This window comes from Plectropomus leopardus, chromosome 23 (genome assembly GCF_008729295.1).
Source record: "Plectropomus leopardus isolate mb chromosome 23, YSFRI_Pleo_2.0, whole genome shotgun sequence".
Classification (NCBI taxonomy): Eukaryota; Metazoa; Chordata; class Actinopteri; order Perciformes; family Serranidae; genus Plectropomus; species Plectropomus leopardus.
Window position 1 is genome coordinate 7,040,562 of NC_056485.1, and position 27,464 is coordinate 7,068,025.

The following is a 27,464-nucleotide window of genomic DNA, read 5'->3' on the forward strand; positions in this document are numbered from 1 at the left end:
AAGTAAAATTACTTAACTACACTTGCTTGTACTGTACCTAATTACTTTGCATCACTGGTATTTAATGTTTGTACATTGACATAATGGTCTGTGTGTTAAAAATGTGGCAAATGATTTGTTACTCAGCTATGGGGAGAAAAAATCTATGCTAAACTTCTGGTCTACAATGTAATTTTTATTTTTTCTTCATTGGAATGGAGTCTGTTCTCTCCACGTGATCTGTATGTATCTCAATGTGTCCACCCTTAATAGACAGGAGCATGGGGGTGCTTCGATGAGTTCAACCGAATCAACATTGAGGTGCTGTCGGTAGTGGCCCAGCAGATCCTCTCCATCCTATCTGCCCTTGCAGCTGGACAGTCCAAGTTCTACTTTGATGGGCAGCACATACGTCTGGTCTGGTCATGTGGCATCTTTATCACCATGAATCCTGGTAGGTCAACACAAATGTATAAATGCAAACATAGCATTTTATGTGGATTATATTGCATAAGTAGTTTGAGACATTTTAAGTGGATGTTTTGTTTTGGCATAAAAACAACTATCATAAATTTATATATATATTTTATCCATTTGTATTTTTTTCTAGGTTACGCTGGTCGCACTGAGCTTCCAGACAACCTCAAGTCCATGTTCAGACCTATCTCCATGGTGGTGCCAGATTCTACTCTAATCGCTGAGATCATACTGTTTGGAGAGGGCTTCAACAACTGCAAGGTACTTCCACTCAAGAAAATATTAGATTATATTAATATTAGTGTTGGGCTGGAAAAAAAAGGTAAAAGAGAATAGATAAAAAAGAAAGTAGTGTAATGAAGATTAGTCCTAGTCCTAGGGTTAAAGTGTATTTTTAGATTAGGATGGTAAACACTTTCTGCTGCATTTGATAGAGAATAATCGTCTTTAAAATGAACTGAATCGTTGATTTAGGTGCAGGCATGTTCGTTGCTAATATCACAAAAATATCCGGGTTGTGATTAGGTTTTTGGAGTATCTTGGTAATGTGTTGCGTGTGTAAATCATATCCTGGTTTCAAAAATCTGTATAAGGCCTTATCCTGGTTTTGAGAAACCTGACAGTGCACCAACTCAAAGTATCATCAAAACACTAGGGTCATACTGAAAGCCAAGAAAATATGTATGTAAAGACACTCAATTGGTGGTTTGTCATTACAGATTTGTGCTAAATTTAAGCCATATTTTATAATGTGGATAAAACACAATTGCCAGATGACAGTGTTTCCATTGAGTGATGTTATGCGACTTCTCTTGCCTCTCGCAATAACATTTCAAGAAGCATGGACATAGATGTTCATAACATTACCGGATTTATTTCTATTGCAGCCATTGTACTAGCTGTTATTATTTCCAATTGAAGGTGACTTAGGCGTGTTATGCAAGCAATAATGGAAAAGCAAGCCTCTTACACATGAGAGCGGCCATGTATGAGGGATTTCTGGGAGGTGATAGTCCAAAATTTCACCAAAGAATTGTGGATTCAAAACTTCCAGTTAATCCACTCAACTTTTAACAATTTATGCGATGCAGTAACTTCTCTTGTAGCACCTGCTGCATCATCCCCGAAGGAGCCAATTCTTACTGACAAGCATGTGACCTATAAAAGCCCAAAAAGAGTTTTCATTGCAGTTTTGCAAAATATTGCTTTTTCGAATCCCCTGAAATACACAACCCATGCCAGGGTAAAAACTGTTTTGTGAAAAATGGGAGTTTTTTCTAAATTGACATGTTTCCATTATACGCATTTAACATGCGCAATTTGAGGGTAAATGGAAGCCCGCCTAATGAAAGTTGGATTAGTTTGCTGGTTGTCGGCCAGTTATAAAGAGCTGCAGATTATTTCTCTGTGTACCTATAAGAAAGCCTTACTTCAACTCTCTCTCTTCTCAGTAACAAGGCCTTGTCTGTATAGTGGATGTATCTATTTAATGAATTCGGTCTGGGAGCTATTTTTACCCTGTACACAGTTCTGAATACGCACTGATTTCTAAAGTGTATCCTGTTGAATTATCACAGCCTTAATGAAACATTCCTGCTTCTTTTATGTGAAGAGCTCAGGCAATCAGCAGATGAGATTAAGTTCTTCTACAATGATAGAGATGCAATATCATCAAGTCAATCTGATGGATTCAATTAGAAATGCACTGCTTGCCTTTTCATCAAAGTTACAGACTCGCATAGAGTTTTTTGAGGGTTGACAGGATGTATGACTTAGGATGTGTCTTTTATGTCCAATAAGGCAGGGAATGTGAAGTGATGGATTCATGCTCAGTGACATTCTTTACATGCACACTGCCCTGCTAAGTCATCCTGGCTCATCTCTGGTTTATACTATAAATTTTAATCCTGGCTAAAGAGTAACCAAACCCTTGACTTTTGGCTCGAGTGCCTCCTCCCTGGAATGTGAAATAGGTATCAAAAAAAGGGAGGGCTAGGGAGGGGCTGAGATACACCCAGTCACCAGATTGTGCCAACTCTTGATCCACAGCATCTCCCTGCCCCCTGCACACACACACACACACACACACACACACACACACACACACACACACACACACACAAAATGAATTCAGTCAACATTCAGCCTTCTTCCTCTGCCCTTTGTTTCTTATTTTTTTGTCTCTGTTTATGTTGTTACTCTGTGTCACCCCACATCTGTCTCTGTCTCCGTCTTCATAGCTTCTGGCTAAGAAAGTATACACCCTGTACTCCCTCGCAGTGCAGCAGCTGTCTAAACAGGACCACTATGATTTTGGCCTGCGTGCTCTCACCTCCTTGCTCCGCTATGCTGGAAAGAAGCGGCGCTCTTGCCCCAACATTCCTGATGAAGAAGTAGGTTTCTCTTATGTAAAACAAACTAGTCCACTGGTATTTAACCCCCTGAAACCTGAGCAAATTGACTTAATTTCTGTCAAAAACATGGGAAGAAACCAATGAGCAACTTAACTCGGAATGGCCCAAAAATTAGCAAGAAAAAATAATTACAAGAAAATTACTTTTTTTTTCTGTATCCTAATTGTAATCATAGAATTACAATAACTATAACTATCAGTACATATCTAATAATCTCCCAACACCTAATTTTCAATTTATTTTCTTATCACCTTTTACTTGTTTTTTTTTAGTTGTTTATTGCCTTTTCCCAAAGTTTTTAAAAGAAATCAAACCCGTTTTCTCAGGTTCATTAGGTTTAAATGCCTGTGAAAGGCATCTGGATGCAGCTCAACAAAACTGATGTCCATCCAGATTCTAAAGGATTAATGCTGAACTGTTTACATGTAGGGTAGGTTAACAATTTCAGTCATGTGTCTATATAAGCATTTAAACAGGTTTTGCTTACTATAATCATTCCTGCTGTTCGCACTGGCCATTAAGAGATCTCTTACTAATGCACCTCCTGTGTAAGTGACGAGGGACAATATCTACAGTCCTTATTATGTACAAAAGTGTATTCAAAGGTTTATTAGAAGCTGGCGTGAGGCTACCGAAGTCAAATCAAGTAGGTGTCTCCCATAGTTAAATTCACTGCGGGCCTCCCCTGCAGATCAATGAGGAGACACTGTATGATGAAACACAAAGAGGGAATTTCATACTAAACAGACTAAATTCCATGGGAATAGCAGGCAGTTTCTATGACTGATAATGAGTTGCTGTGAACTTAAGCTGAGCTGTCATCTCTCTTTTAGCATTAATCTAACGGCCATGTCAAATCATAGAAGAACCAGCGCCTAAATATTTAACTGAACTAAGTAACTAGTGTTTTTCCCTTTTCAAATAAACTGAATCTTTCCATAGGAAACATAATTGTGCCTGAATCTATCTTTGTGTCTGTGTCCTCAGATCTTGTTAATGGCAATGAAAGACATGAACATTGCTAAGCTAACCTCCACTGATGTGCCACTGTTCAATGGGATCACACAGGACCTGTTCCCTGCTGTGGAAACCCCCGTCATAGACTATGGCAAGGTAGGTCAGCAGCCGTTCTATATGGCTGCCTCTTTGGTGGAGAGGGTATATTAATTATACAGACATAAATCATAGCATGTAAGGCACACACTGAGCGCACATATGCAGGCTGAATATTTAATGCTGCCTTGATGTTGCATTTTTCATCTCTGCTGGTTTTTTTTGTCTGACTATACTGTGATGAGCAGATTGCAAATTTTTGAGATTACCCTTGTTTGGAGGAAAGAGAAAGAAGCAAGATCGATCAATGAGATAGTATCTTGGTCCACACATCTTTTTCAATCTGCCCATCCCTTGGGGCCCTGCATATGCATAGCCCAGAATGGACAAACCAAACACTGGCTTTACTTAAGGCCGTTCACATTTTGCATTTTCGCTTCAGCCACTGTAGGTATACACACGTTACACAGAAGTTTCAGTTTGTCGCTATCTGCAACTTTACCACTAGATGCTACTTAATCCAACACGCAAGAGCTTGAATACAACTTGACGGCATCACTCAGGGTACCACTTTCACTGTGACTATCTTTTCATTTTGTTGTAGTTGGAGGAGGCTATAAAGTTGGAGCTTTGCCAGAGCAGTTTGCAGGTGACTCCTTTTACTGTGACCAAAGTCATCCAACTTTATGAGACCAAAAACTCCCGACACTCCTCCATGCTGGTGGGTAAGACAGGTAGTGCTAAGAGTGTCACCTGGAGAACTCTGCAAAATGCCCTCACTTCTTTGCACCGAAAGGGAGTGCCTGGCTTCCAGCTGGTCCAGGTGGGTGTGGATGGAAAAGAACACACTGTAATTTATTGCCTGATACTGCTCCTTTAATCAAAAAGAATGTTGCTGGGTCTAAAGAGAACAATCCTTTTCAAATTTACACAAAGTGACAAATAACAACTGCCTCTCAAATTAGGTGTTAATCCAAATGACTCAAGCGGCTGGTTTCATGCACATTTTTACTGTTTTCATCCAGCTCTGCCTATTTTTTTAGGCACTAGTTTATTACTTCTTGTAAAACAGCCATTCGAAAACCGTCATGTTTTCCCTCTTACTGCCATTATTACTTTTTATCTTACCTCCTTCTGCTAACTTCTCCCTATTTTTTATCTCTTGCTTTGTCTTTTTTCCTCAGCGCTCTTTTCATATCTATTTCTGGTGTCTCTCCCCATGCCAGCCTCCTCTCTCTCAGATTTCCAGTTTCTGTCTCTTTCCTTCTTTATTGTGTGGTTTTATTCCACCCACATGCAAACACATGCACTCACACAGGTAAACACACACACAAACACACACTTACACACAGACATTTGAAACATGTTGGAACTACTCGTGTGAAGGAAAGGTCACCGCAATAACAAGATAAGGCTTCCTTTCTCTCTTGAACCAAATTTTGAGGATGTCATTTTGTAACGCTGGAACCAGAGCAAGCCAAAGAAATTATACACTCAACTCCAAAACACTTGTGAAACTCGCACATTAGACAATTAAGGAAATGAAATCTGCGCATGCTTCAGTGACCACAGAGACAGTACGCACTCTCAACATTAATTTGACAGTGACCACTAACATAACAAAAACATATAGATATGTCTGTATTTGTTCTCCATGTACTAAGTTGTACAAAAAATGTACTTATATGTATTATCTTACCTTATTAATATCAGGGGTCAAGAAAAACTATACATTTGGGGGAAAAAAATGCACGCTCTGTGAAAAGCTGCTTTTCTAATATTATGTTTGCATCGTTGCTGCCTTCAGTAATTCTTATCTGCCATTTATAATTGACTTTTTTTTATCATCTTCTCTCTCATGCTTTGGTCCCCGTGGAACAACAGGATTTTCCTTTGAACCCAAAGGCAATGAGTCTGGGGGAGCTGTATGGAGAGAACGACCTCTCCACCAACGAGTGGACTGATGGAGTGCTGTCTTCACTCATGAGATCAGCCTGCGCAGGTGCCTACCAGAAAAAAAAAAAAAAACGAAATAAAAAAACCCACACATTGCTGTTTATACTACATGTAATATAGTATATGTGAATACACACAAGGGACTTATGGCTCTTCCTCTGGATGTATTTCATTCCTATTTCTAAACTCCAGCTCAACTAAAATCAATTTTTATATTGTCTCATAGAGTATCCATCCATGCACAGGTCCTTGTTCACCCTCAGGTTGAATGAAATTCTGACTAAACAAGCACGAAGTCCAGAGAGAAAAGTGGTATATGGCAGATCACTTTCTTCTTTTCACCAGGCTATTTGGCTGTTGTAGTAAAGCTACTGGGAAAATAGTGTATTGAATCTAACACATAACACGAAAATGTTAGTATTACTTTGCCATGCAACACAAACACTGGTACATGACTCTCTTGTATAGACACCAACGTTTTGTGGTCAGTATGTAAATGCTTTTCAAACCACAAATCTAAAAATTGCAAGTAATTTTTACACATTTTTTAAAAAATGGAAATGTAAACTGCTAACATCACAGACATATTAATTCTGCTGTCTTAAAATTGTGTGCAAAATATCTGTCACAATATGAACATTCCCACTATATTTAAAAGGCCCTTTTCTTTTTCTATCACACACTGTTGTCTCTGTTCTTAAGACGACAAACCAGACGAGAAGTGGATCGTGTTTGACGGGCCCGTTGACACACTGTGGATAGAGAGCATGAACTCTGTTATGGATGACAACAAGGTGCTCACACTCATTAATGGAGAGAGGATCTCCATGCCTGAACAGGTGGGAACAGAGCTTGAAACTAAACTCACAGTTTGCACAGCACCAGGACCCTGAAACTGAAGCAGCTAAAATTAAATCAGCGCACTTGTGCTTTTTCAGAGATTAAATTTCAAAGTCATTCAAATGTGAAAACATTGTGTTAAGAATTACAGTAGTCATAATTCCAGCCAACAATTGGGAGCTAGTCATTGCCAACTTTTACAAGTTTCCAAATAGGAAGTAGTGAATATGCAATGGATAACTTTTGTTCTGTGCAGCCACTAAAAGTTGTGTCTCAAAGGAAACAAAGTGGGCTGTTTTGGTTTCTGTCTAGTACATTGCACAAGGCAGAAGCACAAAGACAGGGTAAGATTAAAAGCTTAAAACTGAGAGGGAGCCAGAACATTCAAGTGGCTTGATCCATTTAGCTGACAGTCTGGCTCATGTAAAAAATGGAACAAAGCGACAGCCAACAAATCACCACCATGTTTATGCGCTTTACATAATTAAGAGAGGGAAGGAGCTTTCAGTAAAATTTAGCCAACACACTAATGAGCTGAAAAACACAGTTTCCCTTTTAAGACATACTGACAATAAACATGAATGTGCATGATGAAAAAGTCATGGTTTTAAGTTAATTAAATTTGCTGTTTCTTTGAAATTGATGTCAGCATTCTGCCTCTCGAGAAGAGAACCTAATAACATTGAAATGTAACTTCAGCAATCACAGTAATTGGTGTAAAAAAGTCAGAATAACACACAACTTCACTGTACAAACATTTACACGGTATGTTGTTGTATGTAAATGTTCTGAAGACACAAAAAATGCACACTCTGTTGACACACATTTTCTTTTTGGGGACAATAATTCTTACCTGTTCGTGGTCCCAGATTATATATTTTAAAAAAAAAATCACTAATAAAACAAACCAAATTAATTACCATGTTTAACTGCATCATGATCAGTCACTTAAAGTCAAATTATAACCAAAATCTATTCAAAAACTCTTTTTTGTCACAGGTGTCTCTGCTGTTTGAAGTGGAGAACCTGGCAATGGCCTCTCCAGCTACAGTGTCTCGCTGTGGGATGGTCTACAATGATTACACTGATCTGGGATGGAAGCCTTTTGTTCAGTCCTGGCTGAGCAAGCGACACAAGGTACAATGCATTCACTCATAATAACTCAAAGTTTCCTTTTAGAACAACTTTACTCAATGACTCCCATTCTATCCCTCTATTTTCTGGCAACCTATTGATCTCCTAAATGCTCAATTTCTCCACAGGCTGAAGTGAACCATTTAGAGCGTTTGTTTGAGAAATACATAGAGAACACACTGAAGTTTAAGAGGAGCAACTGTAAAGAGCTGATTCCCATCACTGAGCTCAATGGAGTAATCTCTCTCTGCCGCCTTTATGACTGCCTGGCCACATCCAGCAATGGGGTATGACACGTAAAGAGCAATTTCTAACCTCCACTGCACATTATAATCCCCTCACGGGCAACCACTTTCCAGCACACCTTCAATGTTGATCCCTAAATGGTATTTGCTGTAACTAATGTATGACTTTTCATTAGATTAAAGCCACTAATTACAAAAACATTAGAAAGTAAATCCCAAATGTGTGAAACTGACATTAGAATATGATATTTTCTCCCTTACTGCAGGTGAATACTTCAGACACAGAAAACTTGGGTAGGATGGTGGAGCTCTGGTTCATCTTCAGCCTTATCTGGTCCATCTGTGCCTCTGTTGATGAGGATGGACGCAAGAGGATGGACAAATTCCTACGGGAGATGGAAGGCAACTTCCCCATCAAGGTCCTCTCTAGAGCATCATGTTTGTTTACACATTTAGGACACACAAAGACAAGTTGTTTAGTGGAACGGCAGCTGCTGAGACTAAATTATATTTTGTGAAAATTATAAAAAAGACAAGTAAAGCTTCCAGAACTAAATATGATTGTCTGGCTTTGGCAGACTAGAGGGCTATTATAATATCGAAAGACGTTCGAAGCAATTATAGTTTGATAAAGTATTAAGAAAGTGAATCCCACTTTGTGTCAGATCATACCATAAGAACACCATCAATATGATGTGTAGATGATTTTACAATCACCAGCCTCAGTGTGATCAATGTAAGCATTAATCAGCACGCAAGCAATTGGAAATTTGGAAACTGGGAATTTGGAAATTTATTTCAAACATGTAAAAAAGAAAAAAAGAGAGATGATCATGCAAATGAGCAGGCAGACAGAAAAAAGTAATATTCGCAGACAATGAAAAGCGTAAAGCAAAAGAAAATTTGGAACACTTGATGATTTGGTTTACATATTCGAAAAGGAGTTAGAAGAAGTACAAACTTATTTAATCCTGCCCCTTCTCCGTAAGTAACTGATTTAAAATTAACCAGCTTCCTTATTGATCTAAACCTATGCTCTTATTCCTAATTAATAATTAATTAAGCTAACTAATTTTCCTAAACTTCTCTAATTATATTATTTAATACTTTTTAACTTTGTTATACAAAAAATAGACAGTCAATACATATGTAGTATCCTTATCAAAGGTATAAATTCATTATTTGCATATTTATAGAAATCAAAAATACAAATTCTTACTTAGAAATTAATCTTAGTCAAAATACAAATTCATTACTTACATATTTATCTTGATGATATTTATCAGTTGCCTTTTTGCATATATTATTATTTCTAATATAGAATGCATACCTCCACTTCAATACATAACACATAAACAACATACAGTATCTGATTATGCATAGAAAATGCAATGAGTAATATACAAGCACAACATTCATGAGAGATAATACTATACACTACCACTTTTCATCAGCAAAGTGCATGATTCTGTCTGAGCTGGCACCAGCTTTCTTTAAACTTTTAATTTTAACTCTTTCAGGACACAGTTTATGAGTACTATGTAGACACCAAGAACAAGACCTGGGCTTCTTTTGAAGATAAGCTGCCTAAGGGCTGGCGTTACAATGCAGAGTAAGTAACCAGGTGGTCTTATGTTTCTGACATCAGCTGTTGTGTGCATGTGTGCGTGTGTGAATGGATGGATGATTTACCCATTACACCATGCAAATCAGGGTACATTCACCTTTGAAACTAAACACTGGTATACTTGATGGTATCACCTACCACTAATATCTACGATACATCTATATCCCTCCTTCCTGCAGCGCTCCATTCTATAAGATTATGGTTCCCACAGTGGACACAGTTCGCTATGACTTCCTGGTGAAGGCTCTGGTGTTGAGTCAGTACCCAGTGCTGCTCACTGGGCCTGTGGGCACCGGTAAAACCTCAGTGGCCCAGAATGTCCTGCAGGGCTTGGATAGCAAGTGGACTGGCCTAACTGTCAACATGTCCTCACAGGTTAGTGCCTTTGCATGGTCTCTGTGTGTCTGTGAATGCCATTTTCTTATTATTCTATCCTTGTAAAAAACAGAGAATGATTTTTAACGGTAGTCTCTAAAATAAAAGTAAATATGTGTATTTCGTAACAGGGATGGAAAACATGTTTTTTATTAGATTTTATTTGTCCTTTATTTGCATGCGAATCTAACCTCTTGTCCTCCAAACATTTCTAGCCCTTGGCTTGGTCTCCTGAAAGATAAAGATGGGATATTACTCCTATGATATGAATTTTTAATATCTTGTATTTCCACCAGGCAGCAACATACATGCAGTCATAGAGTATGTCACACATGCACAAAATTCACCCACATATGAACATCTTATTACACGATCCACCCACTCGCAGCATGCGATGCAGACACATGGATGTGATTGAGTACAGGTGTTGGGTGTGTGTGAGTGCAACAGCCTCCCTCCCACCCCACCAGGGCTTTGAATAGCCTCCATCTCAGTTTCACTACAATTAGAGTAAAAGTGCAGCGTGCAGCTCCAAGGTAGATGTCATTGCTGAATAGCAGTGATGAAGGCATAATAGAGAGCCAGAGATGATGGAGGCACTCACCAATCCCACACTTACCTACCACTATCACCATCATTACCATCTCCGACCTGGCATCTCTCTCCCCACCAATTTTCCCTCATCTCTCCGCTGCATCTGTGTCATTTCCTGCCATTTGAATTGATTCATAAATATTTTGGGATAAGCATTCCTAATTTATATTGTTTTTCACTCTGCCTTTTCCAACACACACACTGCTTCTTTTAGTTCATCTGCTAATCTGCAATGTTCAACTCTAGCCTCTGAGTGGCTGAGTGTTCCCCAGCTTTCTTTTTTTTCTCTGTATGAATCATTGTCATTTCAAGCTTAAAGACAGAGTACTATGTAATGTGGTTGATAAGCTGAAATTGTACGCACATTCACACAAACACTTTCTAAGCAATTGAGTGTTTGATGTATATTTTCTCAGTATTGATTTCATTGCAGAACTTTATTGTCACATGTTTTATGTTGTTTCATACCATAAGGTACACAATGGAACTTCCTTTTTCATCTTTTCTGTATCTTTGTCTTTCTTTGTGTCCATCTCTCTCCAGACCACCTCCAATAACATCCAGGCCATCGTGGAGAGCCGCATCGAGAAGAGAACAAAGGGCGTTTTTGTGCCAACAGGTGGGAAGCGCCTGCTGTGTTTCCTGGACGACCTCAACATGCCAGCTCATGACCTCTTTGGCTCCCAGCCGCCACTGGAACTGCTGCGCCTCTGGATCGACTATGGCTTCTGGTATGACCGCCAAAAACAGACCCTGAAATTCGTCAAGGTGAGGAAAGGCATTTTGATGGGGGGCAGGAGTGAGATTGGTTTTAGGTGCCATATCCTCCATTGTTACCTCTCAATTACCATTCTTCATCGAGGACAAGAGATTTACATGTGTGATATATATACAGTATTGCATAGGTGTATCCTACTCTGCTTTTTTTGTTGTGTGTGTCTGCTTTGTTAGGACATGTTCTTGTTGGCGTCCATGGGGCCCCCTGGTGGAGGGAGGACTCACATCTCTGGTCGCCTACAAAGTCGATTCAATCTCATCAATATGACCTTCCCTAATGTAAGTCAAGCTGACTATTTTGCCCGTTTTTCCTCTCCTTTACCTCTACCAACATAAGTTTTAAAAAATTAGAATAACTAATGGAATTTTACGTAAAGCTGGAGAGCTAGAGAATGGGACATTTACACATAAATTAATGTCCATTACACTGCTTTTTGTTTTGTTTTCTCAATGCCTCATCTTTATGTGCATGATTCTGAATGTTTCCTCTGATACTATGTGTGTTGACCGTTTAAAGTTAAGATTGAAAAGTGGAGGTGCCATAGTGACTGAGTAGCAGCTAGTAGTATGCTGTGAGTTATGGCAGAAATCTTAGAAAGCATCCATTAGAAGTTTCTTCAGTTGATATTTCATAGAAAGAAACTCTGCATTAAGAGGAGGATTTAAAGTTTAAAAAAAAGACATAATAGGAGTGCTCCTGGGTGCAGTGGAGATGCAGCACGCTAAACTGCAGGCATATACCATAAGCACACATCAAGGTTGTTTATGTAGTTACTCTCACTGCCAGATGGGAGACAAAAGTTATGCACTTTAGCTATAAAAGGGCCTTATAATTTGACAAATATCTGATGAAATAAAAGTACCCAGAATTTTAGTTTTAATTTTTTTCACATTCAACTAGAATAGCCTCACTCCCTTTTCAGTAATGCTATTTCTTCCCTTTGTCCCTATCATCCAGCTATTTGGTCCTGGTAGTACATTTTATCATTTTTATTCACCATCTGTCAGCCACTTTTTTATACATGCTAATTTATCTCACCTGCCTCCTCTGTCTTTTTTTCCTTTTTTTGTTTTTTGTTTGTACAGTTATATATCCTTTGGGGTTTTTATATACTTTCCTTGCTCTTTGCACTCATTGCTTGCTTCCTCTCCAGCTCACCTCTGGTCTCTTTTGGTCTTTTATCTGGCAGTTTTTCATCTCTGTTGTTATGCTCTCAACTGTTTTTGTTTTTTCTTTTTCCCCAGCACTTGTTACATAAATGTGCCTCTCTCGACCTCTGTCTTCACCCTGCTTTTTGTAATGCCGCAAGTGAACATGAATTTGCTTTTCAAAATGTCAGGAGCCATGGTGCATACAGGCAGTGAACACCTGTAAACACTCGACTTGCCTAGACTGTTGAATGTGTTAAGTGGACAACAAGAATTGGAATTATTTTTACACCCCTTTAAAAAATCCTATTCTATTTCTCTTTCTCTTGACAAGTACGGCGTTGAAATCAATGTGTTTTAAGGACATGCCTGTGCCATTTACAAGATGCACCAAACTTGAGCAGACCTGTTTTTTCTGCATGCAGGAGTCCCAGATCAAACGGATCTACAGTACCATGATAAACCAGAAGCTACAGGGGTTTAAACAGGGTTTGACACCCATTGGAGAAGTTCTGACTCAGGCCACGTTGGAACTGTATCATGCTGTTACAGGTCGCTTTCTTCCCACTCCAGCCAAGATCCACTACCTCTTCAACCTAAGAGATATCTCCAAGGTACAACATAATAAACAGGGGCTGTGCTGACGTATTTTCTTGAAATTTACAATAGAACATAAACTGTTTAGTTTCGTGATAGGTCAAAATACTTAATCTACATTTTCAAATATTAGATGACACATCTAAGTCTTTTTTTCACCCATTCTAGGTGTTTCAGGGTCTGCTAAGAGCTCACCCAGACTTTCATGATACCAAAAACAACATCACTAGACTCTGGATCCATGAGTGCTTCCGGTTAGACAAATCTTTGAAGTTTTCACATTATCCCTTAGCTGAAGCCTAGATTTGCTCTCTACTGTATTTTACATTGGCCAAAACACACAAGTGCGTTTGTTTTGTATGTATTGGATAATAATTGTTTTCTATATTTTGTTGTTGATTTCAGGGTTTTCTCAGATCGGCTTGTCGATCGCAGTGACATGGAGGCCTTTGTTGCTTTGCTTGGGGAGAAACTGGGCTCACTCTTTGACCTCACATTCCACGGCATCTGCCCCAAACAACCACCAATATTTGGTACATTTATTACTGTAAACACACACATGCGCACACACACAGCAATGCCAGTGTTACACCAGTGAGTGTAAAAATACCCTCACAGATTAGAAAATGCATTGGTATTGAACTGTTCTTTAAGCATGAGTCTTCTCACCACAAACTATGAATGTGTTAACTGTTTATTTTGCGTTTATGTGTCAGGGGATTTCCTGAATGAGTCTTGTGTGTATGAGGACCTATTTGACATGAAGAGTCTCAAGAAGTTCATGGAGACCCAGCTGGAGGACTACAACCTGACACCTGGCGTAGTGCCCATGAGCCTGGTGCTCTTCCGAGACGCCATCGAACATAGTGCGTCTGAGTACACCTCACACACACATCCGCACACATTTTAAATGGACACACAGTGCATAAAACTTCCCTCACACATCAACCCACAGCATCAGTTCTACCCATCACATTCTGTCCAATCAATCCAGTATATTATCACAATCAATATAAGAGGTACTTTGTTCTACACTGATGTGTCTTTGCTCTGTTCACAGTTTTGTCAGTTTTATGATTCAGGCCCAGTTTGAAGCTCTTTTGAAAAACACAGCATGCGGTGCAGCTAAAAGCTACCCTGTAGTCGAGAGAGAGAGAGAGGGCCTCTAAGCACTGCTAAGGCTCTGCTCTCTGCACACTGCTGTCAATCTTCCACTTTACCACACGCCACTGCAAATCAATAGCACTAAATTACCATAGAAACATCGTGGGTCAACACTAATCTGTAAATGTTAATGTGCCCACATGTACATGTACAGGCATTTCCAGCCACAGTGAAGGTCTATGAACTTCTTTGTCTATAGAAGAACAGATCGCACACTATTACAGTGTTAACACAGATCCTTAAAAAGTCTTAAATGCAAAAACAATGGGAAGTAGGATTTTTCTTTTCTTTTTTTTTCATTGTTAAATTGTAAAATGTCCAAAAATCTAAAAAAAAAAACTCCTCTTACATTAAGTTTAACTTAAAATTGTCCTAACCTCAAGTTACTGATGTCAGTTCTTTGGGTTCTTCTTTTGGTTTGTTTGTTCTTTTTTTCCCTTCAATGTTATAGTAAAATTCATCTTTCATTCCAAGTGGCATTTGAAAAGTCTTAAAAAGTGTTAAATCTAACCTATCTCAAGCTGTAGAAACCCGTAAGTAATAACGTTCTAGCAACTTCAGCTGATAAGAGTACAGATAATCTTTTTGTTTTCTCTCCACAGTAACCCGTGTTGTACGTGTGATCAGTCAGCTCAGGGGCAATATGCTGCTGGTTGGCGTCGGGGGCTCTGGTAGACAGAGCCTGTCTAAGATGGCTGCCTCCATCTGTGAATACCAGGTGTTCCAGGTGGAGGTCACCAAGCAGTACCGGAAACAGGAATTCAGAGAGGGTGAGATAAAACAATTCACAGATGTTTGAGAAAGTTTACAATGCATTCCACTCTGGAAGTAATCTCTGTCGTTTGGGAATCAAAAGAAGGAAAACACAAATATAGAAATTAAGCAAGGTTAGAACAACTCACATAATTTTCAGTGTGGAGCATGCCAAATTTTAGCTCCTGGCTGATTCACCATTCACTTTCGATGAATTACTTTGCTATTGTACATTAAGTTCCTCTCATCCCATCTCCAGTGAGTGACATTATATGTGGGTGATGTTCTACTCTGTCCTTTCTTTCAGACATCAAAAAACTGTACAGGTTGACTGGTGTGGACAACAAGCCCACAGTCTTCCTCTTCAATGACACACAGATCGTAGATGAATCCTTCTTGGAGGACATAAATAATATTCTGAGCTCGGGAGAGGTGCCAAACCTCTACAAGCCTGACGAGTTTGCTGAGGTCTGTATTTTTACATCAAGCATCTTTCTCTAATTCCTGATTATTTTCATATCTGTTTGCATAATTGCATCAGCATTTTATTTATGGTTTAAATTAACCCAGTGTCAACCCAAAGGCAGTGAAGAAAATGATCTTTGCTGGGGGTTTTACCCCCCAACTTAAACAATGTTTTCATTTTCTCTTCTTTTTTTTTCCTCTGTGTTGCATATCTGCATTTAAGCCCTAAATATGAATTATGTGTAACATTAACACTTCGGGCCAGCTTTAATATTACACACACTCGTATTGCTCTGCCCACAAAATGCACTTTCCAAAATCAAGCTTTAAAAAATATCATATACATTAATATTATTTTCTACTTTCATTGAGTTTACTTTTTAGCTAATCAGCCCTAATCATAAATATCTAATATTCATTAATTTTCAGAAATTAAATTCTTTTTTTTGTCATGATGCCAGTTTTTAGATGAACAAACACACACACACACACACACAAAAGAGTTATTTTAAGAATATTTTTTTAGTATACTACATGCAAAGCAATTTTGAGGGGGGATTATCACAATCTGGGATATGTCAGCAATTTGCAACAGCACTGATTGTGACAGTGTAACTCGTGGAAATAGCATGCATTTTCTCTGTATGCCTATAGTAAAAATGACATTATTAGGTGGAAAATAGTAAAAAATACAAATTCTAATGCAAAAGCCCAGAATGACACCCAGAAATAATACAAAGCATGTTTTTATGCTTTGATGGCTGTGGGATCAAAAACAGTTTGAATTGGTTTCAGTGGCACATTTTTGCACTTAACAGTATGAATATGACAATTTTTATGTATCTTAGACTTATTATAGGAGCTGAGCTGGACATTCTCAGATTAAACAAAAAACACAGTCTTGCCAAAATGTATGCCATATGCATGAACACAGCCAAAATGATCAGAATTATAAGAGTGAAAGTATGCACAATGCGCCAAACAGTCCCTAAGGGTTAACATTGATTGATCATGGCCATACCATTGGGGCTATTTTATGAAATATTCAAATTCTAATTTAATCTTTGTTCTTAGTAATTCAAATTCTTAACACAAGAGTCTGGTTTTAAATGAAATATTACTGCAATTGACAAATAATTCTTGCTATCTACTTTGAATGTTCTTTAAAGACAATCTTAATCATGTAAGGCTGACCTGACTGTAGTAAAGTAACATACAGCCTCCAAAATGTATTTAATTTGAATTCTGCTGGATCATGTGCATCTATATATCATTAAAGTTAATTATCTAAACCCATCTGAAGTAATTCAAAACCTAATTCCACATCTCAAGACATGCAATTATTGTGATTCTTCCGATATCTAGGTGTGCAATTCTCTGTCAGAGTCTGCCAGGAAAGACAATGTGGTGGAGACTCCAGCGTCCTTGTCCAGCTACCTGATAGAGCGAGTCAGGAACAACCTGCACATAGTGCTCTGTATGAGCCCAGTGGGAGAGCCCTTCAGGTACATTCTGACATTGTCCCCTGCAGCACAGTGTGTCCTCTAATATATCCTCATCCACACAATGATCCTTACTCATCTTTTTCTCCTCTCTTTGAGAATCTTGTTCACTCTCATTCGACACAAAAGTTTATGGAAATGAACACAGTATGAATCACAGTGCAGTCCTTATAATCTGAAGAGTCCGAGCACTTCGGCAGCTTCTGTCTAGCAGCTGTGCGTGCATTGTTGCCTTAACAACAAGGGGATTACAGGAAACAGCATTTCATTTATTTGTCTTTGTATTTTACACTTAATCGTATACAGGCATTCACACTAGCTTTTATATAGGATCTGTATTTCTCTACTTAGCCAGATTTTTGCTGTTTGTATTAACCAAAGGTAGGAGGAATTTTGCCCTGACAATATTGTTGCTCCACTTTTGATCTGTGCAAGCTGACACACCCAAGGCACTTATGTTTGTAAATAAAGGGAGCAATCATCAACAGGGTTAATATTCCCTGCAGCAGCTCCTCAAAGTCACGCTCGGGACAGTGAGTCGTGCCTCACCATGAGACAGTGTGTTAATGGCTGGCTGACGCTTGGTCTTGTGCAAATGAGGTCTAGTAACTTGACTGATTGTGTAGAAAGGACCTGAGGCTTGCTGTATTTACAAACAGTGTGGATGATGTGGAAGAGAGGGCCAGCTGTCTGCACACACACACACACACACATTCAGACGTCGTATTCACACAGATGGACACACATATTCTGTTATTCATTCTCTCTGTCCTTTGTCTCACACACACGCACATATTTGTTCTCACAAAAACACCTTTTATTCCTCAAGCATTGATGGCCTGGTTGCAATTAGCGGCACAGGGTACCGGTCACACATAATGCTGCTAATTGGGCTGGCAGGCAACATTACCCAGAGCTAATCACCATTCTCTCTGTGATGAGGCGTCCTGGCCCTCTGACCACAAGCTGCTAGAAGGATCCATATCATAATGCCAGAGCTCAGGGAGTACACCAATTAACCAGCTAACTTATTGGCTCTCACTGCAGGGCTTCAGCACACTCTGCTGTACTGTAGGAGGTTCTTTGTCATACTGTCATACTGCCTGAAGTTTGTCCTTATTATATGTCTTTTTTCATGTACCCATCTTAAAATACAGCCTTTTGCAGCAAAAGAGCATTAGCTATAATTACTCTGAAGCATATCCAGGGCGCATAATGGCTTAATTATTCCAAACCAACTGCCAAATTTACCATCACTAGTCCACAGGGCTATAATGGATATCATTATATAAACAAATTATATCTGAATAAAGTCAGCAATGGCTGTTTGCCAACAGAAACCGCATCCTCCAGTACCCAGCGCTTGTCAACTGCACCACCATTGACTGGTTCTGTGAGTGGCCCAAAGATGCTCTGATGGAGGTGGCAGAGAGGTACTTGGATGGACTGGAGTTGGGCTCCTTGGAGGGGGTGAGTCGTGCATGGACATGAACATAAACACCTCATATTGCATTGCAACACAAAACCAAGACCTCCACACTGGGTTTTCTAATCCTTTTTCAAGAATTCCACTTGATGTAACTTTGGTGTGATCCAAACAGCGGATTCAAAAGCTTTAGTTGAGCAAGTCTTTACAGAAAATTTAGTGGAACTGTATAAAATTCTTATTTAAAGGTTTCTATCTAAGAAAACAACAGTCTATAACTCTGACTGTGAACTGCACTGAACCCACTTACATCAATCCCCACATCAATATATAGACAGTAAAAATACAACTCCTGAAGCTGCATTCCTCTTGTTTGAATGTCAGATCAACATGTTTACAAATGCTGCTGCATGTTTTGTAGATCCAGACAAAGGTTGCCAGCACCTTTGTGACCACACACCAATCAGTTGTACAGATCTCCCAAAGGATGAAGTTGGAGCTGAGGAGACATAATTATGTGACACCTACTAACTACCTTGAGCTGGTGTCTGGATACAAGAAGTAGGCACCCTCAAACGTTATCCTTTGCTTATTCTCTCATTACACTCTACCTTGAAATGCTTCATGTGTGTCCTTAGGGCCACCTAGATCTGATCGTGTTTGTCTGTGGTTGCGTGTCCATTCAGGCTGTTGGCAGAGAAACGCAGTGAATTGGGGGAGCAGGTGAGCAAGCTGCGTAATGGTCTCTTTAAGATCAGTGACACACGGGAGAAGGTGGAGGCCATGTCTGTAGAGCTCGAGGAGGCCAAGAAGCAGGTGGCTGAGTTCCAGAAACAGTGTGACGAGTACCTGTCTGTCATCGTACAGCAGACGCGAGAGGCTGACAAGCAGCAGAAAGTAAGCACTGCAAACATGTTTACGTGAACACAGAATTACTAAATAGATTAAAGTAATAATTTGATTATTGTATTAAATTGTTTCACATCCACTTGACTCACACAGCCATTCTATGGAATTAGCAAAAGTTTACAATAGTGCTTTATTTTTTGCAGTTGTCTAATAGGAAAGATACAAATTAGTTAGTTATTAGTCAATAGGGGGGGGTTTCTATTAACCGTCAAATTCAGAAAAAAGTTGCGAAAAAAAATTCGAAAAAACTCACATTTATTGCAATTCCCAGTTTATTCAAAAAATATTTCGCAAAACTGTAGTGGAAACACATTTTTTGCTTTCATACGTAAGTCACATGATGCTACGGCTATGCGCTTGTCAGTGGGAACTAACTCTTCAAAAAATGAGCAGATCAACTGGAAGTTTTGAATCCACAATGCCTCTAAAATTGTGGACTATTACCTCCCAGAAATCCCTCATAGGTGCTCCCACGTATAAGGGGCTCGCCTTTCCATTATCACTCACACAACGCGCCTACATCGCCTTTGACTGGAAATAATGATGGCTAATGTTGGGGCTGCAATAGAAATAAACCTGCTAATGTTTTGAACATCCATCATGTTATTGCCAGAGGAGAAGTGGCTTAACATCACTCAATGGAAACGCAGTCATCTCGCAATTGTGTTTTATCGACATTTCAAAAATATTTCTGTGCATATCTGTGATGGAAACCTGCCTAATGACTCATTGGTGCTTGTTTGTGTTGAGGCGGTGAGTGCTAACAGTGAGAAAATCGGGGCGGAGGAGTTAGAGTGTAAAGCCATGGCTGAGAACGCACAGAGAGATCTGGACGAGGCCCTGCCTGCACTGGAAGAGGCCATGAAGGTAGAACTTTTTCCTGTTGACTCTTGACTCTGCCAGTCCCTCTGTGTGCTAGTAGTGCTGTCTTTTCTGTATGTGCATCTACCCTCTGTCTTAAATTGAGTCAAACATACTTTTCTTTTTTGGATGTAGGCTTTGGAGTCTCTAAATAAGAAGGACATGACAGAGATCAAGTCATATGGCCGTCCCCCGGCACTGGTGGAGACAGTGATGCAGGCTGTCATGACCCTTCTGGGCAAAGAGCCTACCTGGGCAGAGGCCAAGAGACAGCTGGGTGAGAGACAGCAACAGTGCAGAGTTTAGGGATGGATGATGGGAGAGTTTGGCAAACAAAGTTATTGAGAAATTTCAAGTGCTTAAAAAATGAATAGAGTGAAACCAGACAAGTACAAATTGTAAAATGATCCACTATAGAAAGAATCGATGTTACTGAAACGAAAGGGAAATACAATATTCGACGTCCCATCACTAATGCCATTGGTAAAATACAGAGAGTATTTTGTTCTTTTTTTTCAACATGGAATTTATTTTCCAAGTTTCTGTGCCTACCCAGTGCAAATTAAAACACACACCCTAATAGAAGAACACAAAACAAAGGTAGGTAGCAAATTAAACACACTCACATTGCAGTGACGTGTTGGATAGAATCATCAACAAATAATCATAAAACAGAAATATCTGAAAGGGTCATTTGATACGTTTTGGCATTGCTGACATAGTACGTTGTCTCCTCTGCCTAACACTGATTACATGATGTGGAGGTTTTCTGCAGCCTGGTTCTAACTTTCTTAGTTGCAAGTTGTGGTCAAGGTCAAGAGCGGTGCAAGGGGAACAGGCTATTCTAAATCGAGAAAAACTTTAAAAAAAAAAATTTTAAAAAGTAGCACACTGATTTTATAAAAACTGCCTAATCGGAAATATTGTGTTAAAGCTTATAGTTTGGTCACTTGGTTGCATAATTGTACTTGTGATTCTACATAACAGTATGTTAGTGTGACCAAAATGAACTTGCAAGGGAATGGTTCAAGGTACTTTTATATAGAGCCCCTTCAACAACAAAAGCAATAGTAGAGCAGTAACATCATAATTCCCACTGAAGCACTTTTAGTCTAACATATTTCATTCTGCACACAATTTTCCATTTACACAACATATCTGTCTTGCATTGTTATGTAAAATGCATGCATAAGGCTTCATCTAATAAATTATGAATATCTGAATACTCTTATTTTAATACACTTTTAATCACAATTGAAACTACATCCCTTTATTTTCACTTTACAAAGAGGATTTCAGCAGGAGACAGTAATTATAAGTTTTTTTTAATTAGATACTCCTTATAGAAGGATTGACCTTCAGCTTTCTTTCTTTTCAAGTGGTGTACATTCTAAGTGCAAACTGCACAGTATTTCCCTTTTGCTGATCACAAAGCTGTAGTGTTCTAATGGAAATAGTTAACAAAAAAATTGAAGGAAATTAATTAATATTAATTGAGAGCCACAATAAGGGCCAAATATTTTTGATTGTTATAGTTTTTTTTGTGAATTTGACCTTGAAATGTTTCTGGCAGGTGAGTCCAATTTCATCAAAACGTTAGTTAACTTTGACAAGGACAATATATCGGACCGTGTGTTGAAGAAGATCGGCCAGTACTGCAAACAGTCAGACTTCCAGCCAGAGATCATTGGCAAAGTATCACTGGCTGCAAAGTCGCTCTGCATGTGGGTCAGAGCCATGGAGGTAATCGCAGCACTCGATCTCACACACACTCTCATACATGCTTGCAGATATGAACAGTCACCATCAATTCATAAGCACACATAATAGTTAGTAATTTCTTATTTATAATTATTGTTTGTATAGTTATTTAAGACAAGCAGATTGGTGCAAATTTGGGCACTGTGAGCACAGATGTACAAATCCACAGTGAGATGTATGCACTTCATAAAAGAAGCAGAAAGCATTTGTCAAAATAAGCACAGCAGAGGAAATATCATGAAAGAATGAGACCTATTTGTTAAATTAATATATACACATAGAAAAGTTGAAAGTAAAACTAAATCTGTGGATGTGTACACTTATCCTCCAGGTGTATGGGCGTATCTACAGGGTGGTGGAGCCAAAGCGGGCCCAACTGAACGCTGCCATGGCCCAGTTGGCAGAGAAACAGGCTGCTCTGGCTGCTGCCCAGAGCAAACTACGAGAGGTATGGAGCCCAGTGCATCCACCAACCAGCCCAAAAAACTTTCAGATATTAGCTCAAGTCACGTTTATATACGAATGCAGCAGTAGCATAATAGTAGGTCCAATTTTCATCTGATATGACTAATCTGATCATTTTAAAGTTCTTTCGCCACTCAAAAATATGTTTTTTTGAAAATTTCTGACCTGGACTATACAGACTTGTATATGTGCAATGTTTGTCATTAGAAAGGTGTAACAAAACATTTTTTACTGAAGGGGGTGATGCCTATGCACCTGTCTAAAATTTGAGATTGAAACATGCCCTCGGTAAAATAGATTAGGTACGTGACTAATACGAAAGCCAATTGCTGTCCAACAGGAGAGACACATATTAATGGGAAAAAGACATCGACACAGCACTGGCAAAGAAACCTGAAACCTCCAGAGCAAATTGTCAGGAATTCGAACAGTTAGTATCAGCACAGTCAAAGTTTTAACAGCAAACATGGTACTGTGTGCAGTTTTTGGATTTAAACCGAACCCTGGAGATTCCTTCCAAACCCCCCATCATAGCATATATTACTGTTAGTGTCACAACTGCTAATGCTGCATCAGCCACTGCCTGTTAGCCTACACGCTAAAAAGCTATCAAACAACATAAATCAACAAATCTGTTAGTTGCTGATTTTGGTGCACAACAGATTCTTCATCTGAGATTGAGTCTAACTGAGGCTCAAACCATCTTGATGCACACTGGTCCTTCACCAGTCACTGGTCTAGCCCTAATAGAGCTGTGCCTCCTCCAAACAGTGGTGGTGGATGGGGCGAAGTCCAGACCCAGAATTTCTCAGTGACAAAGAAAGAGTAGATCTTCTTCTGGCCTTTAACTTTTTCTGTGGGAAAACCATGTTCAACAAAATATTTATCATAGCAGAGTGTTTTTCCATACATTCGAACGTGTCTTTAATATAACTGCCATGCATGCGTGTGCGCGTGTGTTTGTGTGTGTGTGTGTGTGTGAAGGTGGGGGAGAAGCTAGATCAGCTAAAAAAGCAGCATGCTGAGAAGCTGACCATGAAGGAGAATTTGAAAAAGAAATCTGATGAAATGGAGGTGAAACTGGACCGAGCTGACAAATTGGTGACTGGACTTGCTGGAGAGAGGGTCCGCTGGGAGGAGAGAGTAACTGTAAGGCCATACACGAGCACACACACAACAAAAATTGAAAAAAAATAATAATTACACGCACATGCACACGTGTACCTAAGTAATCAGGGTGTATGTTTTTGGTCCAGGGTCTTGAAGAAAACATGGGATATCTGGTGGGAGACTGTCTGCTAGCAGCGTCTTTCCTGTCCTACATGGGACCCTTTCTTTCCAACTATAGAGACGAGCTGCTTGCCATCTGGATGAAGGAGGTGAAACACACAGACCCTCAGACACTCACTTCATAAAAACATACCCTCATGTGCTGTTCAGTGAAAAGTTTTCCAAATATGTTTACTACCACCACATTTATGAGCAAGTCATGTTTTTCCTCTTGAAGTGTTAAACTGTAATTGAAGTTAATAATAATTATGGGTGTTTTTCCACAAAGCCCACAAAGCCCCATGTTTGAGATCACTCCTTCTTTCTTCTCCCTTTACTCAGGTAGTGGACTTGGCGATCCCATGTACACCAGGATTCAGTTTTGCAACTTTTATGTCCAAGCCTACAGTGGTGAGGGACTGGAACATTCAGGGCCTGCCCTCTGACGCATTCTCCACTGAGAATGGAGTTATCGTCACTCGCGGAAACCGGTCAGTACATATCAGCAATCTTTGATTTGGATTTAGTGATCTTCACTGTTCAAAATTTGTTTCATACTGAAGATACAAGTTGACTTGTTTTAATTCTTTCAAGATGGCCACTGATGGTGGACCCTCAAGGCCAGTCTCTGAAGTGGATTAAGAATATGGAGATGAACAGAGTAAGTCTCGACTTAGCCGATCTCATTCTGATTCAGATTCAGTGGTATTGTGTCTTTATTGTTGGAGAGTTACATTTCTGGAACGATCATGGATATCTGAGTATCTGCATAGGATACACTGTTTTGCTTAAAGCCCAGTTCAGACCAAAGACATGCTACAAGACAAAACTGTTTTAGCGGGAAAAAAGTTTCAGTGCTGTGAAGTGAACTGGCCGTCATAGCTTAACTCAAGCTGGCTGCAACGCCAACAGTTGGTTTTGGAACATGAGTCACGTCACCTTTTTCAGCAGCCAATTGTGTTGTAGCAAAGTCAGCTGGTCAAATCAAAACAACCTCAGATGGTGTGTTCACTTGCTGCTGCATTCTCAGCAGCCCTCTGTCTTTGTCTGCATGCGGTTTCGGACAGTGGCTCACTGCTGCTGCTCGCTGTATGTGCTCATAGACACATGGACCTAGTCATTGACTGAGTATTTGGCACTGTTTTTTTTAAATTATTTTGGCATAATTATTATGATTATTGTTCATCTGAGGCTTAGGCTGTTTTGTTTATGTTTTTGCTGTTTCATCATCATCATAACCAGAGATGCAGCTCCAGCAAGTATCTCACTATTGCTACTCTCACTTTTATTTTAAGGAGCCACGAATTACATTTAGCTAAAAAAATAAGCCTGAAAAGATGGAAATCAGAATGGATGTACAGATTGTTGCTACGGAGATTATAAACCGCCTCATCCAGTTGTATTGGTGTAAACTGGCAGGTTTTAGGAGCATTGTAGGCACATCGCAAGTAGGTGCACGTTTCAACTTGTCCTGTGTATCTTTGGTCTAAACAGTGCTAAAGATTGCTCAGAAAAGACAGGGAATACGAACATTTCAGTGTATTTACAGCTACAATGCTAAAGTTGTATGCAGCAGATCACATTTCAGCACAGCTTGGGTCAAAGTTCAACAGAACTCTCGGTGGATCTGCACATTACGCTGCTCATTACACCTTAAAACAACTTGATGCAATTGTGCCACTGTCAAGTGCATTTCAGGAGACATCATGCTTAACACTGCGTACTGTTTAACACATGAGGCTCGTCCTCATTAGCAACAAGAAAACAAGAAGAATAAGAAGATTATAACCTATATTCTTAGTTGATAAATTTGTACAACTAAAGCTGCCTCAGATAATCACAAATTCAAAACTGCAGTTCATCAGACCCAATTTCAGGACTGGCTAACTTGATTCCCCATGAGTAAATGCTGAAATTGGTACGACTGCCTTCACATGCCTGCACATTATAAATAGAATTCACTTCAAATGACACTCGAAAAGGCTCATCCCATTGGATTAATTAAACTTTAAAGTTTGAACATTTTTGGAGATGTGAGTCATAATTTCTGATGCTGTTTGTATGTGCTTGTGTGTGACAGGCCGTGTTTTGTTGTGTGTTTGATCCCTGTTTTGTTTCTCCAAAGAGACTTTCACCCGAATGAGACTACCTGATTAAATTAAAGTTATACATAATTCATTTCTCTTCCGTCCTCCTGTGTGTGTGTGTGTGTGTGTGTATGTCCACATGAGCAGGGCCTGAAAGTAATTGACTTTCAAATGCCAGACTACCTGCGGGTGTTGGAGAACGCCATCCAGTTTGGGAATCCTGTTTTGCTGCAGAATGTCCAGGAGGACTTGGACCCGTCCCTTAACCCAATTCTCAACAAATCCCTGACACGGATAGGTCAGACACACACAAAAAACACACAATCAAAAATGAAAATACCAGCTGTTAAAGTTTTCTGAGGTAAGTTTTCAGTTAATTGAGTGAATCCTTGTGTGTATGTGTGCACATTTGTGTGCGTTTTTTGTCAGGCGGCAGACTGATGCTGAAGCTGGGTGATAAAGAGGTCGAGTACAGTCCAGAGTTTCGTTTCTACATCACCACCAAGCTGTCGAACCCCCACTACACACCAGAGATTTCTACAAAGACCACCATAGTCAACTTCGCGGTCAAGGAGCAGGTGTGTGTTTGTCTGTGTGTGTGTATGTTTTGGCTCTGGTTTATTATTGCTCTCAATTTTGTGTTTGTGTATCCTAATTTTTCTGCACATACAGTTTGAGAGTATGAGCTGCTGCCTTAAATTGTCTGTGTGTGTGCGTGTATAGGGTCTTGAAGCCCAACTGCTGGGAATTGTGGTGCGTAAGGAGCGTCCAGAGCTAGAAGAACAGAAGGACTCTTTGGTGATCAGCATTGCCTCTGGCAAGAAAAGCCTGCAGGAGCTGGAGGATGAGATCCTCAGGTTGTTCGGCTTGTAACGTTAATAGTAGTTTTATTTTTTGATGTCTCGCTAATGTTAAGTACACCTCAAGTAGCAGTAGTCATAGCAGCAGATCTCCCTCAGAATCAGTGATTATAAATGCATCAAGGTCAAGATTTACTTAAGGCCCAAAAAAATAGCAAAAAAAAAAAAAAAACTAATAGTCTGCAACTATAACATTACCGGTAATGTTACTGCTAGCTAGTTGAAAATTCACAACCACCTAGCTCTACACTATCAGCTGTTGTTTGTCATTTATTGGTGCAACAAGCTCTTCTTAGAGGAGTAGCAGATAACACCCAACCCCAGCTGTATAATGCAACCTGATTCCTTCACATAAACAGGAAACTTGGTTCAGTCTCAAGGTTTTCTTCCACTATTGCAATATTTAAAAACAATCGTAAAAAATAGATAGGATTTATTATTATTTAATATGTTAAGGAATTACATGACTTTTTTTTAAAACATATTCTCATTAAACTGGTTGGTAAAACAGGAAAAAAAGAATTAGATGATAAACAAAATAAACCAATACCAAATACCACCAGTTTAGCCAAAACAAAAGAGGACAAAACACGCTGAGATTGATAGACTTTGCTCTTAAACATCAAACCAAGCTCCATCCTTTCTCCAGGCCAGTTATATCAGACTTCATCCTTTGAGATGTAGTTATACAGGACTTATTTCTAATATGGCAGTTCTTAAATTTT

The 27,464-nt window shown here is 39.4% G+C and overlaps 1 protein-coding gene across 1 annotated transcript in view; it reads left to right on the forward strand.

The window, feature by feature from the left end:
- The window catches only part of dnah2 (dynein, axonemal, heavy chain 2), a 72,619-nt gene that overhangs the window by 27,510 nt on the left and 17,645 nt on the right, over positions 1–27,464 (forward strand). The window contains exons 33-67 of the mRNA XM_042512065.1: positions 253–433; positions 590–717; positions 2,697–2,849; positions 3,858–3,983; positions 4,528–4,746; positions 5,808–5,925; positions 6,582–6,718; positions 7,719–7,856; positions 7,982–8,140; positions 8,365–8,517; positions 9,619–9,710; positions 9,905–10,100; positions 11,238–11,462; positions 11,646–11,750; positions 13,046–13,234; positions 13,386–13,471; positions 13,623–13,750; positions 13,934–14,083; positions 14,984–15,151; positions 15,442–15,602; positions 16,965–17,104; positions 18,439–18,571; positions 18,949–19,088; positions 19,214–19,424; positions 20,187–20,303; positions 20,433–20,574; positions 21,871–22,040; positions 22,390–22,506; positions 23,508–23,672; positions 23,780–23,902; positions 24,135–24,283; positions 24,387–24,453; positions 26,027–26,177; positions 26,309–26,457; positions 26,603–26,736. Of these exons, the coding sequence (XP_042367999.1) occupies positions 253–433; positions 590–717; positions 2,697–2,849; positions 3,858–3,983; positions 4,528–4,746; positions 5,808–5,925; positions 6,582–6,718; positions 7,719–7,856; positions 7,982–8,140; positions 8,365–8,517; positions 9,619–9,710; positions 9,905–10,100; positions 11,238–11,462; positions 11,646–11,750; positions 13,046–13,234; positions 13,386–13,471; positions 13,623–13,750; positions 13,934–14,083; positions 14,984–15,151; positions 15,442–15,602; positions 16,965–17,104; positions 18,439–18,571; positions 18,949–19,088; positions 19,214–19,424; positions 20,187–20,303; positions 20,433–20,574; positions 21,871–22,040; positions 22,390–22,506; positions 23,508–23,672; positions 23,780–23,902; positions 24,135–24,283; positions 24,387–24,453; positions 26,027–26,177; positions 26,309–26,457; positions 26,603–26,736 (5,120 nt within the window). The remainder of the gene's footprint in view (positions 1–252; positions 434–589; positions 718–2,696; positions 2,850–3,857; positions 3,984–4,527; positions 4,747–5,807; positions 5,926–6,581; positions 6,719–7,718; positions 7,857–7,981; positions 8,141–8,364; positions 8,518–9,618; positions 9,711–9,904; positions 10,101–11,237; positions 11,463–11,645; positions 11,751–13,045; positions 13,235–13,385; positions 13,472–13,622; positions 13,751–13,933; positions 14,084–14,983; positions 15,152–15,441; positions 15,603–16,964; positions 17,105–18,438; positions 18,572–18,948; positions 19,089–19,213; positions 19,425–20,186; positions 20,304–20,432; positions 20,575–21,870; positions 22,041–22,389; positions 22,507–23,507; positions 23,673–23,779; positions 23,903–24,134; positions 24,284–24,386; positions 24,454–26,026; positions 26,178–26,308; positions 26,458–26,602; positions 26,737–27,464) is intronic.